This window comes from Manis pentadactyla, chromosome 9 (assembly GCF_030020395.1).
Source record: "Manis pentadactyla isolate mManPen7 chromosome 9, mManPen7.hap1, whole genome shotgun sequence".
NCBI classification, from domain to species: Eukaryota; Metazoa; Chordata; class Mammalia; order Pholidota; family Manidae; genus Manis; species Manis pentadactyla.
Genome location: NC_080027.1, coordinates 107282577 through 107301871, shown reverse-complemented (window position 1 = coordinate 107301871; position 19295 = coordinate 107282577). Strand labels below are relative to the sequence as shown.

General features: G+C 35.7%; 1 protein-coding gene across 3 annotated transcripts in view; it reads right to left on the bottom strand.

The window, feature by feature from the left end:
- Positions 1-19295, bottom strand: part of RALGPS2 (Ral GEF with PH domain and SH3 binding motif 2) — a 308189-nt gene that overhangs the window by 93432 nt on the left and 195462 nt on the right. For all 3 annotated transcript variants that reach the window (XM_057507909.1, XM_036916777.2, XM_036916775.2), the window contains 2 exons: positions 13988-14092; positions 12880-12930 (listed from right to left, as the gene is read on the bottom strand). In XM_057507909.1, the coding sequence (XP_057363892.1) occupies positions 12880-12930; positions 13988-14092 (156 nt within the window). The remainder of the gene's footprint in view (positions 1-12879; positions 12931-13987; positions 14093-19295) is intronic.

Genomic DNA, 19295 nt, shown 5'->3' with positions numbered 1-19295 from the left:
TTTTAAAGAAACATTCAGTTCCACAGGCTTCAGTCTACAACAGGGTTCAAGGTTCAAAACAGGTTAAAAAGCCTGCTGTAATATAACCACCATGACCAGAAAAAGACAGAATCTATAGTAAAGAAGAAAGGAAGTCTGAGGAAACTGAGTTAGGTCAGTGAACAAGAGCAAACTGAGAACAGGAAAAGACAAAACTGTATGGTCATTACTCTCAGAGAGATGAGAACAGATACTGCTCCCACTAGCCAAGAACAGGAGGATATAGGAAAGAAACATTCAGAGAACAAAACAGAGCTTTTGGCAATGAAAAATATAATAAGAAAAAACTTAAAAATCAGGAGAAGAGGTATGAGACAAAGGCAATAAAATCTTTTAAATAAGCTAAAAATAGGAGCAAAACTAGTATGTTAATTAGAAGAGTCCCTAGGAGTTTACATCTAAATAATAATGGAAATTTTGAGAACAGATAAAACAGAGCAAATAAACTAATCAAAAAAAATTCCCCCTGCCCCCCAAGAAAATGCCTCCAGAACTTAGAGTCTAATGCCCATTACAGTGTATTAAAAAAAAGGAAGAAAAGACTCAAACCAAAGCCTACCATCAAAACATTGCAGCACACAATGGAGACAAAGAGATCATAAAATCTGTATGATTCAAAAACAAAACAAAACAAAACAAAAAGTAGATTACACAGAAAAACAGGGATCATAAGGTATTAGATAGCAACCCTGGAAGTTAAAAAGACAACTGAAACAATGCCTTCAAAATCCTAGAATTCTATATCCAACAAAAATACCAATTACATATGAAAGTATACTACAGATATTTCAGAAATAAAAGTCTCAGAGAATTTGCCTTCTATGCACCTCTTCTTAGAGAGCTAGTGGAATACGTGTTCCATCAAAACAAACTAGCAAATTAAGGGAAAAGAGGACATGGGATCTAGGAAACTGAGGCACCATCACACAAAGAAAATACTGGGAATTCCCAGATTAATAGTAAAGGAATCTTTACTTGAGATCCCGGGACAAGGCTGCAAGCAGACCTTAAGAAGAACAGTCCAGACAGTAGGTAGCCAGAGGACAGAGATTCCAAGAGAGGTGTCTCTGAAAGATGAAACAGAGTGTTTGAAGTGTTTGAACACATTCTGAAGTGAGAAGACACATTCAACTACATTCACTTGCAGCAGAAAAATTACAGACAATATAGAGAATGCTAAAGGAGGTCATTAGCTCAAGGAAAATAAAATTCAATTCTGGCTCAACTGTAAGGAATGGTGACATAATAGACATGATTATTCATGTCAAAATTGTGATATATCTATATGGGGGGGGGGGGAAGAAATGTGTAAATGTGAGGGGAAGAGAATATAAAAGTGAAATCATCTTCTATAGTAGAGTGTCAATAAATAATATCCAAAATTGAAAAACCATCAACATGCATTTAGATACATTATTTCAAAAACAGATATAAATTTCTCCAAGGAGGAATACAACTGAGAGACTTGGACAGCTGTGGGCACAAGGGAGGAGGCTAGTATGGAGGAGCAAGTGGGTTAGGATATTGCTCTACTTTGTTTTCTTATGGAAATATTTGACTTTTTAAAAATAATATGTGCATATACTCAATAAAATGTTAAAATAAAATAGAAACAAAAAGGAACAGACTGAGTTAGGGGAAGACTGAGGAAAGAGCTTTATGATGATACCGCAAGACTGTAAGAAAAAGGTAATGTTCCCTTGACTAGGGTGGGTATTGAAAAAACTGGTAGGTTCAAGGTATTCTGGAGGCAGGCAGGACTTTGTCAAAAATTAGATTCACACAGTGTAAACTAAGAATGAGGTATCCAGAAGTACTAAGATTCCCAACTTCTGGTTTGAGTAACTGAAATGGGAAATACTGAGAGATGAGACAACAATGATCATTTCAACACAGTAAACAAGCAGTAAATGCTCTGGTGATACGAATTACTAACTTTTATTAAACCTAAAATTAGATTACAACTTTCAAATTCAAAATTACTGAAAGAAAAAATAAAACAACAGAATCAACTCTACAGTAAAAAAAATGCTTGGTTCTCAACCTAGACATATGCTCATTCCACATTATCTCCCTGTACAGACAGAAAATATTTAGTGATAGATACATTAACATAAAAATGACATTATATGATAACTATATTAAAAACATCAAATGCTAGAAAACATTTCTGTCCTTTCTAAAAATCATAGCATATTTATACAACTATAGAAAGATGCCAATTTTGGGACAAAATTCTTATGATTAAACCCATAAGTATTCAATTTGCTTTAAACCAATTAATATAATTTCCAAATTGATATTAATGCTGATTAAAGTGTCTCTTTCAAATTGCTGTTAAACTTATCAAACCACTCAATGTAGTCACCTGACATAGAGTTCAAACTCAATTATTTTGAGCTTTCTACATAAGGTGGATTTCATTTTCCTGTTTTAAGTAGGACTACATTATAAATAACCTTGTATCTTTTCTGACATTTTTCTGATCATTTGCTAAAATACAGTCCTAGAAGTAAAATTACTAGGTTAAAGAATATGAATTCTGTCAAGGTTTTGATATTTGTTAAACTGCCCTCCTGAAATACTGAATCATTTACATCACCTTCCTGAGTGCCAATCTCACACAGCAGTCTTATCAAAACTGGTAATTATGTTTGTTGAATAGAGAGAAAATGGGGACATATATCACCTATAAATGCACCACCAGAAGAAAACCTATGCTAACATCTTCCCTATCTTCTTCACATGCATATGGGGCCTGGTTTTTGTTTAAAGTTGCCAGTACACCTATCCTTTCAGTGTGATTTAATCTACTGTTTTTGTGTTTAAAAAGTCCTTGACAACAGATGTCTTAACCACAGCTAAAGAATTAGTTAACACTAATGAAGAGATCAGTAGGTACCAAGGACAACTCTAAGTGCTGTATACATATTTCTTTCATTTTCATATTTGGTCCTATCTTCTTCATTATGATGTATTATGACAAATAAGAAACCCAGACAAAAGTATCAGTGAATTATGGCTTTTTATTACATCCAAAAAAATCTTTTTTAATGCTTTTCTGACTCCTCGAATAAGAAATGCTAAGTTTTTGAAAAATCCATCCAATTCTTGGAACATTTCAATATCATTCACTTAATGGAAAATTGTTCTGTCCTTTTAAGGAAACTATTGGAAGTAGACTGAAAAGACGGGTGGATGAAGGGTCTTGTAGTCACACTACTCAGGAGCAAATGGCTTAAAATTCCATCAGAGCCCTCCCTTCTAAATAAATTTATAATTCAAACAAGAACAAGAAGTAGGTTTTCTAAAACCTCTTAAGGGGGCAGTTTCTGCTTCATAAATCATTTCCTCTTTGAGATAATGTTACATTACTAGCCCATATTGTAACTGACAAACAGAACTATAATGACAGAGAACAGACTACTGGTTGCCAGGAGCTGGTGAGAGGTGGGGGCAGGAGGAAGTGCGACTATCAAGGGAGAGATCTTTGTGGTGATGGAGTAGTTGGCTCTGTATCTTGACAGATGTGGTGCTTAGACACATGTACACACAACAGAGTGTCAGAGAATTACACAGACATGTACCGCACAAATGTCCATGCCTTGGTTTGGCTGCCACACTATACTTATGCAAGATGTACTTGCCAGGGAAAACTGCGTGAGGGTAGATGGGACCTCTCTGCACTCTTTCTGCAACTTCCTCTGAATCTGTAATTATCCCTGTACTATTTCTTTTGCAACTTTCTGTGAATCTGTAATTACCTCAAAATAAAAAGTTAAAAAGCAACAGTAAGCTGAAATCACACTGGGAATCTAGGAACTCATTCACTACTATTCTTCCTAAACCCTGACATGCACTTAGGGTTAGCTGGCCTTAAACGAATTTTGTCCTGCCCCACTTTTACCTTGCAGCAGCCACTAAACTTGTCTGTGAGAGAGAAAGTGCTATCCCCTTTGTTTCTCTCTCTTTTTTGGCTCAGATTCTAAGGTCTTCCTCCAAGTGACACTAGAATACAATCTAAGAAGTAAATCCTCCCCCTACCAGCACATCCTGCATTTGACAGCTTATCAGCCTGGTCAATTATTCTATACCAAAACAGCTCCCATGAACACCAGAAAGTTGAAGCAAACTTAGTGACTCAAACGATGTTTTATTTATGGTATGATTTAGGAATAGGACTGATTTAAATTGAGTATAGTGTATAAATAAGATTCCATTTTAGCAAAGGCTAAATGAAATAGCACAGTCTTAATCCTTGTAAAATTTGTTCAAATGGATTTAACTTGCAATTTTTAAATCAGGCAGTGTTACATCTTCTAAATCAATATTCACAAATATTCATGGACTCATTGTGAACCATGAAACTGTCAAGCCCAATTTTCAGCTGAGTTTATTTTGGAAGCATGTGGGAAGGCAAACACCACAACTGATGACCACCTACCCTATGAAAGAATTACTGAATTTCACAGGAGCCACAGCTTCTCTTAAGTCTCTTGTAGGTTTGTTCTGTAAAGTCAAATTCTTGATCTAAATTTCATCTTGTAGGTTCCAACACTCTTAAAAGGACTGCTCTAAGGGTGATGTTGTAGGGATACCTATAGATAGAAGAAGAGAAAAGGCCGATATAGACCAGCATGTAGACAGAGATTAAGGGAAGAAAAGAAAAAGCGATGGAAATTGTAATAAGATTGCAGGGGGTGGGGGATCCTCACAAGAAGATAGTTATTGCTGAGTTATTCTTATGCTCAAAAGTGGGATGCTTTAAAGGGATACACTATATCCATTAGCATTCAGCCTATAGGGCTATTTAGAAAGAAGTCTCAGCGCAGATGAAGGGCTCACTCCAATTCCTATAATTTTAATCAACAGAATAAGCTTTGAAACTACGTAACTCTGATGTTGTATGCTAAGTCAGAAATACCACTTCTCTTTTCTAATGTACTCACCACCTTCTTTCCTCCCCCTCTTCTGCCTCCCAGGATGTTAAAGCTGCCTCTATGATGGGATCAGCAATAAAGGCAGGTGCTATCTTCTCTACCACCAACACTGTGTATCTAGTCTCCTAGTCGGCAACTTTCTCCTTTTATCTTTTCTAGTTCTAATCAAAGCCTGACCTTACTATAAATTCAAAGACTTCATGGTGATAAACAGCAATAATATGAACTGACAAAAAACAGCTGCATTCTGCTTCGGATAGAAAAGTTGGTTTATTCCAGTCTACAAGAAACATTTCAAGTCTACAATCTTCTTTGCTTTCTTCAAAAGCTCTCACTGTATTCATGGATTTTTTACATTTTAATTCTAATGCAAATGATAACTTTCATTAAAACAAGGATTGAATTCTGATATTCCTGATGTCAGAACTCTGAATGTGCCAAGATTATAGTCTCTTTGCAAATACAAGAAAATCTGCAGAGAAAGCTCTTTCTTCATATTGCACAAATATTTCAATTTTAAGTTTTTTTTTAAGTTTTCAGATTCAGAATTATCTATTATGAACTTTCCCTTATTTAACCACCACTCTTCCTCACTCTCTAGAGTATCCCAGTTATACAGGAGGGCCTTATCTATCCTTTGTATTTAACGTCTGTCTACTGATACACTCTAAACAACCTACTGGAACAAGTCAGAAAGTTTGGAACTTTCTTCTTTGAATGTAATACATGTCAGAGGACTTTCAATTAGAGCCTGTCATTTTAGGTACACTTGAGAACCTCACAAGAGAGACAAACACCAGCCAATGTAATGACTACAACACAGATTTCAAGCACAGTTCACTCCTTACTTAAGACTTATTGAAAGCACTAGAGAATCACTACTGGAGAGAAAACTCCCCCAGTCATGTGAGGAGAAACCTCATTGTTGTATAACCAATTTGGCAATGCCTTCAGAAGAAATGAAAGCTTTACAGAGCATCAGAGAATTCATAAGAGACAAAAACAAAAACCTATGGATATAATAAACAGGAAAAGCCTTCAAAACACAGTCACTGCTTCAACATGAAAGAACTCAAACTCAGGGAAGCCCTAAAAATGTGTAGGAGCTACCTTAAAAAGAAAAACCTTCATGATCAAAAGAGAAATCATACTAGAGAAATTCATGTAAGTATGAAATGTGGGAAAACTTCTAACAGGAGCTGAGCTGCAACTAAATGCCAGAATATTCATACTGGAAATTAATGAATGTATAGAACCCCTAAGCTAAATGTATAACCTTACTAAGCCCTGAGTAATTCATACTAGGGAAGAAACCTGAAAATGCTTTGAATTGTGAGTGGAGAAAAAACAAAACTGTTTCCACAGAAAATGAGTTATTATATAAAAGTCACATTCTTGGACTGGGTAATTAACAGACTTTTGCAGAAAGTCTGCAAACATGATAAAAAGTGGGGCATGACATGCCTTAGGCTGTATGGTATAAAGGCATGTAACAGTCACTCACCATACTCAAATACTGAACAGGTATTATTCTAGGCTCTAGAGCTGTATCAATATGTAAACAGATTCTGCCCTTGTGGAATTTATGTTTTAGTGAGAAGAAAACAGGCCCCCAATCTATCAGAAATGGACTCATGATCACCCTCCATTCTTACACCTCAAAGGTCCTACAGTTTTAATAAAAAATATATTTATTACTAACAGAAAATACACTCAACAGAAGATCTTACTCTGAAGTTGCCACTAAAGATTAACCTATGTCCAGAAATTTCTCAAAGATCTAGAAGCATTTTAAAGATCAAGTAGTCCAAAATCCCTATCTGACAGATTTAATTTTTTTTAAAAAAGGCCATAAGAAATAGATGTGATATGAAATAGATCACATTAGTGGAACAATCTATAAACAGTAAAGCTGAAACAAAAATACTAGTCTTCTGGCTCCATGATTTTTTGTTCTGCCACTAAAACATATCTTCTGGAATTCAAAGGGCTTTAAGATAAATCATAAAGTGAGATAAAGTAATTAAGAATTTTTTGAGCACCCAGAGAGCTGTGAATGCTGGAGACATTAAACAGGAAAAAAATAGGGGCAGTAAAATACATGGCAATTTGCCCCCCCAAACTGGTTTAAAAAAAAGGAGAGTGAGCGAGAGCAAGCAGCTCCAAGGGAGTAAGAGTTACAGGGACCTATCAGCAGTGGTGAGTGTGTGGATAATGGAACTACTAGCTTTTTTCCTTCTTTCTTTTTTTCCTTCCTTCCTCCTTCTATGGTTTCAGCAACTGCATGATTGCATTCCCTCCTCATCACTAAGAGATGGATATTTATTGGGAGGATGGAGAACAGTGTAAAGCTTGGTTTTGTGTGAGAAGAGGTCATTATCCATAGAAGCTCCCAAATCTGGTCATGCTGCCGGGCCCCTGGGCACATAAAGATTCTTAGGATTTCTGTAGCACCAGCCATGGGACCATCAGGGCAAAGTATTCAGATGGAGAGGGATCTGTCATTGTACAGATGACGAAGCTGAGACCGGTCTCGGGTCCAACAATCAAATACAGGACTAAGGAATGTGTTTCTAGAGCCAATGAGCGACAGCCTTGCAAAGCACTCCACTCCTTAACAAACATCCTTTAGAGTTGACAGGAAAGAGGAAGGTGAGAAAAGTTATCTAGGAGGTAAAATCAACTGGAGAATGGGAAAAAGGAAACAGAAAGAAAAGAATGACTACTGGGTTTTTGACTGGTATTAAAAATGGATAGATGGTAAAATGCACTCAGGGAACCTCAGAAAAAATGTTTGCTATGGTTTTATTCTTTATGTAATTATATGTCCATTAAGTAGTTTTTTAAATTACTGGTGACTTTCCTTTAAATTATTTTAATTGGTAACATGTTTTTTTCATTCTTCTCTACCATAAAACAAAAAAACTAAGAAACAAAGTACCAAAATCTATTCTTTTACCTTCTTTCAATCTGAGGTAATTTTAAACCTGAGCAATTCTGAAGTACACAGCGTAACAGACACTGTAGGTAAGTAGCTTTATTCTGAGAACACAATTTCATTTCTTATAGTTGCCTCTTTCTTCCTACTAGTCAAAAGTGAGTTTAGGTAGAACAAGTTTAGCTAAATTTTGCTTGACACCTGGGAATACAGAATTCCACAAACTGGTAGGAATTACAGCGTCCTACTTAGGGAATGGAATTAAAAAGAGATAAATATTTTTAAAGTTCCAAATAATTAAGAAATTGCTTCTATTATAGAAAACTTAGTGAGACTTGTGTGGTTCAAACACCAACCTGCAACTAAAATTACTAAATCGCATAGTTGAATCCAGAATCTATATTTTTAAAAGTTCAAATTTAGTGTATGTTTTACTTCAGAAAATGTAAATAAGCCATCACCTGAAATAAAAGTACATATGGATATATACACATAATAGTAAGCTTTGATTTAAATAGTTTTGGTGCAACTTAACCAAAGATCTTTTAAACCATTTCATAAAGTATATATAGATTTTTTTAAAAGTTTTATAAAAAGTTACAGAGAGAGATATTAACACTGGTATAATAGACAGCAATATTGAAGATAAATATACTAGATCCAGTAATTACTATCTTTTCATAGTATCTGAAGTTAAAATTTGATTTAACAAAAAGAATTGATTCTCTAGTGAAATTAATATTCAACTACATAATGATATAGACACCACTAACTAAAACTAATAAATTAGATTGGCTGACATTATGGCTTAAACAATCTTTTGTTAAATTTATCAGTGGCAAGAGTATTGAGGTAATAAACTATCTGTACAAGTATTCTGGAAAACAATTTGGCAGGATTTAATAAACTTAAAGATGTCTATGCTCTACAAAACACTCTCGAGTGCACAAATTAACATGATGCTAATCAACAATGTTAAACAAAAAGTAAACTAAAGAAGACAAAAACAATAGGTTACCATTTACATAAAAAAGGTAAAGCCTGCAATAGCATTGCTAAGGGACACGTATATGCAGAGGACAACTAACAGCACAGAAAAGATAAAGATCAATACTGGATAGTGGCTACCCTGGTGGAAGAAGGGAAAAGAAGTGAATATGCAAAGATGCAGAGCAGCTTCGACAGAACTGTATGGGTGGGGATATACAAGAATTCATCTTATTAGTTTTTATGCCTTCTATGTCTTAAATATTTCATAATAAATTAGAAAACATTCTGGCAGATAACAAAGTCCTATTTATGCTGTCAGATTTAATGTAATCTTAGGAGACTGATACATAACAACAATATTTTGATGCTACACCTTTTCTTCCAAAAGAGTAACTGCTTAAACTTTTGAAAACATTCTCTCATTGAACAAGTGTTTACTAAACACTATGTTGGTTTTCTCATTCTAAATATTTAGCTCCCACTACATGCCAGATACAATAGTACAAGCAAAGCTGTTGTTCTCTGCTCTCAGGTAGCTTAAAACCTAGCGGAAGCAGTGAGGAATAATCAAATAAGCACATGATTAACCATACTCCATACCTGCTCTTTCCTTCCTCCTGAAAATACTTCCTTCACTTGGCTCATGGGATTCTACACTAATACCTTTGTTTTCCTCCTAAGTCATCAGCTGCTGTGTCTTCGTCTCTTTTGCTAGTTCCTCCTAAACATTAAATAAGACCCTTCTACTACATTCTCTCCTGGTAGTCACACCCACACTTTTAATATCTCTATACTGACATCTCCCGAACTTGTATGTCCAACCTGGACTGGGAATATACGCCAGTATGTATTACTTAACTCAGCATTCTCCTTGGTATCAACAAGGCATGTAAAACGGAACATGTCCAAAGCCAAACTCCTGCTCTTCCTCAAAATCCAGTCCTCCGGCCTTTCTCCACAAGGAACACTGTACATAAAATTCTATAATGAATGACCCAGGAGTTGTGAACACAATAATAATTTTCCATCTCAGAGAATATTATCAACTACATGCTTCCGGTGTCAGGCCATAAACCTTGGCATCATCCTTGACCCATCCTGCATATAGCATCTGACTTCTCACCACCTCTTGCACTCCCACCCTGATCCCAGCCACCTTCACCTCTCATCTGGGCTCCCTGATTCAAGACTGGTACCACCCCCACCACCAAATCCCCATGCTCACTTCCCCATATACCCTAGTCAGATACTTAAATAAAACCCAAGTCAGAAGCTGTCACTCTTCTTCTCAAACCCTCCAACAGCTCCCATCTCGTTTGGAGTGATGGTCTGCAAGGCCCTCCGCCACCCAGCCCTCACTCTACCTCACCTCCTACTCCCCCGCTCGCTCACTGCAGCTCACTGGCCGGTGCCCTGGCTGCCCTCTGCCTGGAACACTCTTCTCCTAAACACCCATATGGCTTGCTTTCTCACCTCCTTCAGATCTTGGCTCAGACGTTACCTTCTCAGTTAAGCCTTCCTGACCATCCTATCTAAAACCACAACTCCCACTGTCCCTTTTCCCTAGCCTCTTTTGGCTGCTTCATGCTTTTCATGCCACACTGTCCAGCTCACCTTATTCAAAAGTTGGATCCACTAGAGCAGGAATTTTTGTTTGTTCACTGCTATATTTCAGCAACTAATCCAGTGTCTGACAACATAACAGATACTCAGTAAATACTTTTTAAATCGCAACACATAAACATAAAACTCCACCTGACAGTCCAATGAAGAACTAAAGAGTGTTAGGACACTGTAGGAAGACAAGAAAAGCTACCTGGGAAGTCAAGCTTTTTCTGAGAATTGAAGGATGAGCAGGAGTTAATTAGGATATTAGGATGTGCACAGGCTCAGTGGTAAGGGACTAAAAGTCCAGTGTAGCCAGTCCAGAAAGATGTGTAATGAGGCTGGAGGAGGTAGGAAGAGGCAAAACTATGGTGAGATTTGTAGACTAGCACAGTTTGTCTTTAACCGCAGAGCAACGAGCAGCCACCAAAGTGTTTTAAGCAGAGGGATCACATGACCAGATTTATATGTTGAAAAGATTACCATGGCTACTGGGTAGAGAAGAGTTTAGCTGCAGTAGATCAGGTAAGGCATTGTAGTAATTCAGCTGAGATCAAATGATATCTTGGACTAGGGTGTTGGGAATAGAGAATGAATGAACAGATACTTAGGTTAAAAAACCCAGTGGGTTTTGTGTCAAATTAGATCAGGAAGTGGGGTCAAGGGAATTTTAAGGTTTACTTCTAAGTTTCACAAAGTAATGTTAGATGTCACAGCAAAATAAAAATTTCCCACTGACTTAAGTTCATGACTTTAAGAAGTCATTATCTAGATCTTCAATGTCCAGGCCCTAGCCACAAATGGATATTGAGCACTTGAAATGTGGCTACCCCAAATGAGTATGTGCTGGAATTGTACAATATACACTGGATTTCAAAGTCCTAGCCAGGAAAGAAACACATAAAATACCTCAATAAATTTTCTACCAATTACAAGTTGAAGTAATATTTTGGCTGCAGTGGGTTAAATAAAATTATTAAAATTAATTTTACCTCTCTCTTTTTACTTTGTAGTATGGCTATTAAAAAATGTAAAGTTATATAAGGGATTCATATTATATTTCTATTGAATAGCACTAATCTCACATGAAACAGCAAGTAAGTCATGGCAGTTCATTCAAAAGGAAGAAATATGTCTAAAAAGAAAATGGCTGAATTTCAGGGCCAAAAATGTAATTTTTTGTAAAGAATTTAGTTTTCATTTTTGTTTTTTTAAATCAGGGACATGAATAAATGAATATTTCAGCTTTTGTCATTTAAATACAAAAGCCATTTTCTGTTTGTGCCCTACTTATAGAATGGATTGTTCTTCTAATGCTAATCTAATTGTTTTACTGAGAGAAATCCTCTGTGGCATGAGGGAAAAGTTAGGAAAACAGAGAACTATGGAACTGACAGAGACTCTAGAGGTCATTTAAGCCCACCCCTTCATTTTGTAAGTGACAAACTTGAGACACTAAGACATTAAGTAACTTACTTGAAAATCATAGAATACTGTCTATACCAGATAAGACAGAGCTATTTTCTCTAACTCATTATAGTGTTCAAGGCCACTGTAGGCTTGTATGTACTACATTAAATACAACAAATATCTTGTTCCCAGAAGAACTTAAAAAGTATCTATCTTATGGTACTGAGTATCAACATTATTAATGTTTTAGTTTGAGAATACAAAATCATATGTACATTCTTGCTTCCTATTATCAATGTCTTAGTTTGCAGATACAAAATCATATGTATATTCTTAACAATGGAAAAAGCATCAATTTTTTGAGTCTGAAGCCCAGTTCTAACACTTAGCTGTGTATTTAGGATTATTACCATGTCTTCTCATCAGTAAAATAGATTACTACAATACTCACGTTGCCACACACATATAGTATACTAAATGGCTTTTGGTGGGCAGATGTGGAATAACTATTAGTGTCCTTTTTCATAAGAAAAACAAAAAATGCATTCCCTGATTCTCTCTCTTCTCTCCAAAATGACAACACACAGTCGTATTATAAAGTCATAAAGGTTTAAGGGAAAAGATTACCAGAGTGAGTTGTGAAAACCAGTTTCTTATTCCAATTTTCTCATTTGTAGGTAAATCATTTAACATCTTTAAGTCCACTCCTCACTTCAGTAAAGTGAGAAGCTTAATCAAGTAAAATTATTCAAATAGTCCTGCCTATGACTCAGTGATATATAATTATGATGCTACATGAGTTTTTGGGGCCTGAATAATAAATACCCAAGTTAAATCAAAAGCTTTAAGCTTTTAAAAATTAATATGGAGTATAATTTGACATTTCTAAAACTTAATTTGGGATACTATAATTGACCATTTTATATATGTAAAAGAAAAGTTCTTAAAATTACTCACATCTGGTTGAATGGCTTTAAATACTGGAACATCCATCAGTGTTATCTGACCCTGAAATAAAAAGAAAAAAATGACACTCTCTTCTTTGGAATTCTATATGACATACATTCTAAATTGAAATCATACTCTGTATTAAAATGTATTAAATACTCAAATCTTTATAAGAAAATAAGTAATTTTATAAGGGCTTACAGAAAATGAAAATTTAGCCCTATACAATTAGATGTAATTATTTCCAATTATCTCATTCCTATTTTCTTGCGAACTAAATAAGGTAAAATTAGAAAATAAAACAAAAAATAATCTTTTAAAAATTGGACACAATTATACATTCCATCAATAACAAAAATTATATCTACTGGTTCATGAAGCAGTGTTGTTTGACTATTAAATCTTATCTCCTCAAATAGTAATATAAAATCTGATGTTAATATGTTTTCTTTCCAATTTATAAAATAAGAGACTATACTAGTGGCAACTCATATCTAAGGGTACTTCACATGGCTGAGGACCTATCTCACTTATGGCTACAGATGTAAAACAAAAACCCAACAATATACCAAAGAAGAATATGCTATGACCAAACACAGCTTATTCCTGGAATGCCAAGAGTGGTTCAAGATCAGGAAATCAATATATTCTCTTAACAAGTTAAAGGAGAAAGAACGTAAATAAACGAACACTTATGTCTTTTAAGAGATAAAAGTTTTCTGTATACCTTTCATGATATTGCAATCATGCCTCCAAATTTCAATTTTTTTCATTTGCAAAAAAGTAAAAAGACTTCTTATGTACATCAATAAAATATAGGTGGCTTTGGAAGGTGGTATAGGTAGGAATGACAGCAACTACCAAAAAGGTAAATATTTATGATTACTTACTAAGTTGAAAGTGTAACTTAAGAAGCTTCTCTAAAAGTACCTACACCTCTCCTTATCTTCCCCATTTCATCCCTCTACTTGCTCCAGCATTGTGCTACTCTCTCCATTAATTCCCACATGCAGCTTTTATTGGCCATCTCCTCCACAAGGCCTGCAAAGTCTAGCTCAAAAGCACCAGTACATAAATTAAGTGTAAAAACTAGAGAAAGGAGAGGTGAGAGGCTTACCGCATATTCTTCTGGTGTAACCTTAAGAACATCAAATACCACAGCATCAAAGCTTTTCTTCAATTCAGGACCTTTGTCACTTAATGATTCAGAACTGCTACTTTTCTGTTAAATTGAAAGGAAATGCAGCCATTTTAATATTGTGTAAGAGTCAATGTCACAGAAACTATGAATGGCATTAAAAACTGACAAAAACGAGAACAGTGGATGAACAACACTGGAAAAGTCGGGCAGAACACACTGCTTAGCTGCAAGAGCACTGGATAAAGAGTAAGGCAATTTGAATTCCAACCACAGCTTTAGATCGTTAGGTTCTGACAGACAAGACATTGTCATGGCACCCTATCATTTCCTACAGAAAGAAAAGATTTTAAATAGCTCAATAATTCTCAAATGGGGTAAAGGGAAGTTACAGGAGAAGGATACATCTATTTATAATTTTTAAAGCTAATTTTAGTAAGAAAAAGACATTATTTTCATAACATAAACAACAAGAAAACATTCACAACTCCATTAATAATCCAGCCTTACTTGTTAAGTGATGTCTATCTATGATTGTGCAATTGATACTGCTCTTCCTGTTATATTAGAAATGTAATTGTTTTCTGCTTTAAGGTCCCTGGTTTAAGTTTGAATTCACTGTTATTACAAAAGTAACCTTTTGTAGAACAAAAGGTGACTTTTAGGCTCTGAAAATCTACTTTTGTCCAGTTCCCACTTCATCTGTACCACGAGATAAAAATGTATTCTGCATCAGCTGGCTGAAACCAGAGCAACATTTTTTTAAGAACATGTAGATTATGCTCTATTAAATGGTGGCAGGATATCAGGCTACAGTTAATGGCACAAAAAATTAACCAAAGTTTCAATTACCAAGGTATGATATATATGTCAACCCACTAGCTGTTATGTATCAGTTTTGAGCACTATTATGCCTCATTTTTACTTTTTCCTCACTTTCAGTAGCAGCTAAATATGAAAATCTTTGCACAGAAAGGGATCTGTCAATTTTAGAAAATTCTTAACCATGATTACTTCAAATATTTCTTCTGCTCCTTTCTCTCTCTTCTTCTATTGGTAGTCCTATTACATGCATGTTATACCTTCTGTCATTGTCCCACAGTTCTTGAATATTCTGTTCCATTTTTTCATTCTACTTTTCTTTAGACTTCAGTTTGGGAATTTTCTGCTGACTTATCTTTAGGCTGATTCTTCCCTCGGTAGTGTCCTGGTCACCAGTCTACCAGCGAGCCGTTCCAAGTTGTTCTTCGTTTTGTCACAGTGTTTTTATTTCTAGCATTTCCTTCTGGTTCTCAGGGCTTCAAAATCCCTGCTTACGTTATCTGGTTCTTGCGTGTTGTGCACTTTTCCCATTAGTGCCTTAGCATTATTAACCATGGTTATTTTAATTCCCAGTCTGATAATTCCAAAATCTCTGCCACACCTGAGTCTGTTCTGTTGCTTGCTTTAGCTCCCCAGACTGTTTTTTCTTACCTCTTAGCAGGTCTTGCTTGCTGACAGCTGACATGGTATACTGGGTAATGGGCAGAGGTCAGTAGGCCAACAGTGTTATGGAAGGGTCTGTGTTTATCTAGGTTGGAATCACTGTTCACTGCTAGCTGCTGCTGCGTTTACTACTATTGTGTGCAAGTCTTCACTTTCCCCTCCTGTCCTTGTTTTTGTTTCTGGTCGTTCCTAGAACTGAGACAGTCTGTGCCTTGCATTCTTTCAGCTGCAATCTGAGCCCTGATGATGTGGCGAAGGCATGGCAGGAGGAGAAGCATTCTACAGCCCTTCAACCAGGTTGGTTAGTTAGCTGATGCCCTTGGGTTGTGACCGTCTCAAGGGCACCCCCACTCACTCACTTAGAAAGTGAGACAGGAAGGACAGAGAGGCCTGGAGTGGGGGTACTTCTCTTCTCCAAGTAGATCAGGCCCTGGTAAAGCCGTTTCCTTTGAGGTCAGGTAGAGAACAGGATGAGCTAGGCCTATTTCAAAATGATTATATTTCTCCTAATTATATTTCAAAACTGGTTACTTTACAGCAGCAGGGGATATTTCTCTGGTCTTTACTATGAGAATCTGGTGGGGCTCCTGGAGGAAAACTCATGAAAGTGTGTATGTGAGGGAGGGAGGGGTGCTAAGACTGGGCCACAGGAGTTTGTAATTCTCAAGCAATCCACACACAGCCCCCAGCATTTTACTAACCATGGTTTACATTTTCCTGCCCTTGACTAGCTCCAATGTTGTCTGCTCTTGGTAAACTGTGATTCTCTGTTTGCCCCTCTTTCCAGTTTTCAAAGCATCACTATCAGTTTGTTCTGTGACATTAATTCTCTGACAGAGCTAAGAAGAGTTACTGATTTTGTTTTCTTCATGTTATGAGGACAAGAGTGATGAATTCCAAGCTCTCGACATGTCTGAACAGAAATTCAAAGTCCCGTAAATGGATTTTATACATGGTATTTTATTTCATGTGTTTAATTTCTATGACTAGCTTACAGTATGTCAACAATATTACTTTTTGTCCCAGAAAATAGTATCAATAATTACTTTAATTAATAAAATTAATAATTATTTCTATAAAATATAAAAACTAATGCTAAGTGTTCATTCAGACACCAGTTAAGCAATATACACAAATCTATTAACTTCCCAAGTAAGTAAATATATTCTATCAAGTAAAAACATTAATTTTAAGCAGAACTTTGTAATTTTCTCCAAGTTTTTAACTCATTCAATACAAGTTAGCAAATCATATGCAATTTTAATTGCATCATCAAAACATGCTCATCAAAACAAGTAATCACTTTCCTTTTCTATAAGCCATTAGTACAGGCTTAAAAAATTACATGTGCTTCTACTTCCCCCCAAACCAATAAATAAGTTAATGATAAGAAGCTAAGTGGTACCTAAGCATAATTTCTAAGAGAATAGTAGTAATTCTTTATTCAAGACAAGACTAAATATGTAATGATACTTCTAAATGTCTGGAAAAAAGTTCACTGCAACTCTATTGCTACCAGAAGCTTCAAGCACAGGTTAAGTAAAAAGATACTGAAGCAGGCGAATTCAATCACCCAGATCCATTTTATTCATTCATAAATGTATCACATTTTTGAGAAATTTGCACTGTGGTATGTTAATAGATTTACATTTTAAGAGAAAGTGGAAAGTATGTATTTTTAATTTTATTTTCTTGCCACTGCAGTAGACAGTTGAAAAGGCAGACTTTCCCCCTTTATTTCTCATAAACTAAATTACATGACTCCGAGGCCTGATGTAATTCATTTACTTTTAGGAAAGTCAACAGGCCTTTTTATGCAAGTGAAATGACCTATTTTATTCAACAAATAACTGTGTAGTGTTTCCTATAAACACTAGACCGAATGTTTCAGGACATATAGTAAAAAATATACACACGTATTCAAGAAATATGGTTGTAAATATATCAACTGAAGATACACATAATTCAAACATACAAATATAAAATCCCTATCTCAAGGAGGAAGAAAAGCTGTGGAAAAAAATTATTTAAAAAGTGTTTTTTTTTTTTAAGTGATAGTTTTAAAAATAGAAAGCTCCTGTCCTGTTTAAGGGATCAAGAAAAGACTTGCCTAGAAGTATAGCATTTGAAATAGGTTTTGAAAGACAGACGAAAATGTCATTTTGTGCAGTGAGAGGGTGGGGCACACTGGAAGTAGAAGAGAAAGTCCAGGTACAAAAAGATGTAGCAGAAGGGAAAAAATATCAACAAGATGTAGTATTCTTTCATCAGAATGTGAATGTGAAGTAGAGAATTAGTGGCAGTTAAATGCATTAGCAAGAAAATGTAGGGCCACAGAGGGAAAGTTTTGAGTGCACATCGTTGTATTTAATATAGGCAATGAGGAACCATCACAGGAATACAGTAAAGTTTAAGAGCAGTATTTTAAGAATATTAAAACTGAATTTAGACAGAAGGATCAAAACCAGCAGAAAATAGAAATGCCAAGATCAAACTAAAAGGCTGCTTCAATAATCTAGACAATAAATTACCAAACTAAGATGGTATTCATAGAAATAAGGAGAAAAGGACTGGATCCTGGAGATGACGTGAGGTGGGCAGACTCTAGGATGGCTCCAAGGAGCTCTGCCTCTTGGGGTAATCCTCTCCACCAAAGCATGGGCAGGACCTGTGACCTGTTTCTAACCAACAGGACATGGCAAAGGCGATGGGGTGACCCACATGATCACATTACAGGACACTGTGGCTTCTGTCTTGCCACTGGACTCTGCTTTGATGAGAAATGGTCGTGGGGGACGAGGGGAAACACATCAATGACAAATGTAAAGATGTAAACTTAGATGGGAAATGGCGATGCTATTAAGAGAAGTCAGAAGAAGCAGCTAGACTATTGTCTTTATAGGTTGTGCAGCAGAATAGTAATACGTAACCTGACTTTGTTGATATTAGTAACTAGAATGTCTAGTCTATCAGAAATGCTTAATAACATTTATGAGGGAAGCCAGAGCTAGAGATAAATATACAGAAATCATCTGCAAAAGAAAAGTCATGGAAACCAGAGACTTCAAGTATTTTCAATGATAGCAAGGCCTAAGTAATTGGCTGAGGCAAAATGGAATTGAAGTTTTTAAGGGACTTTGAAGCCAAGGTCATAAACATTATTCTCATCTTAAATAATAAGAGAAAAATAAAGGAGAACTACAGGAGCTAGATGCTAAAGTTATCAAGGAAAGCAGCCAAGTACCCTAAACTTAGAGACAAAGCAAAAAAGAAAGAAGGTGAGGTAGAAATAAAATCACAGTACATTAACTAGAGAGGTGCACATCTGGTTCAGTCTCCATCTCATCTTGAACACTCTAAGCGGTATCACCAGAGTGGCCCTTCCAACACTCTAGCCTAAGGTCTCTTTGATGTCCTTCAACAGGCTTGGAATCAAGAGGTCTAGACAGTGCTTAAAACTATGATTACAAATGAAAGAATCTTTTTTTTTTTTTTTTTATTGAAGGGTAGTTGACAACAGCATTGCATTACATTAGTTTCAGGTGTACAACACAGCGACTCAACATTTATATACATGATATTTCTAGGTACCAGGTATCACCATACCAAGTTGTTACAATATTTTGACTATACTCCTTATGCTATACATTACATCCCGGTTACTTATTTATTTTACAATTGGAAGTGTGTTTATATATATATATATATATATATATATATATATATATATATATATATACATTGTGAGGGCATCTCTCATATTTATTGATCAAATAGTTGTTAACCACAACAAATCTCTGTA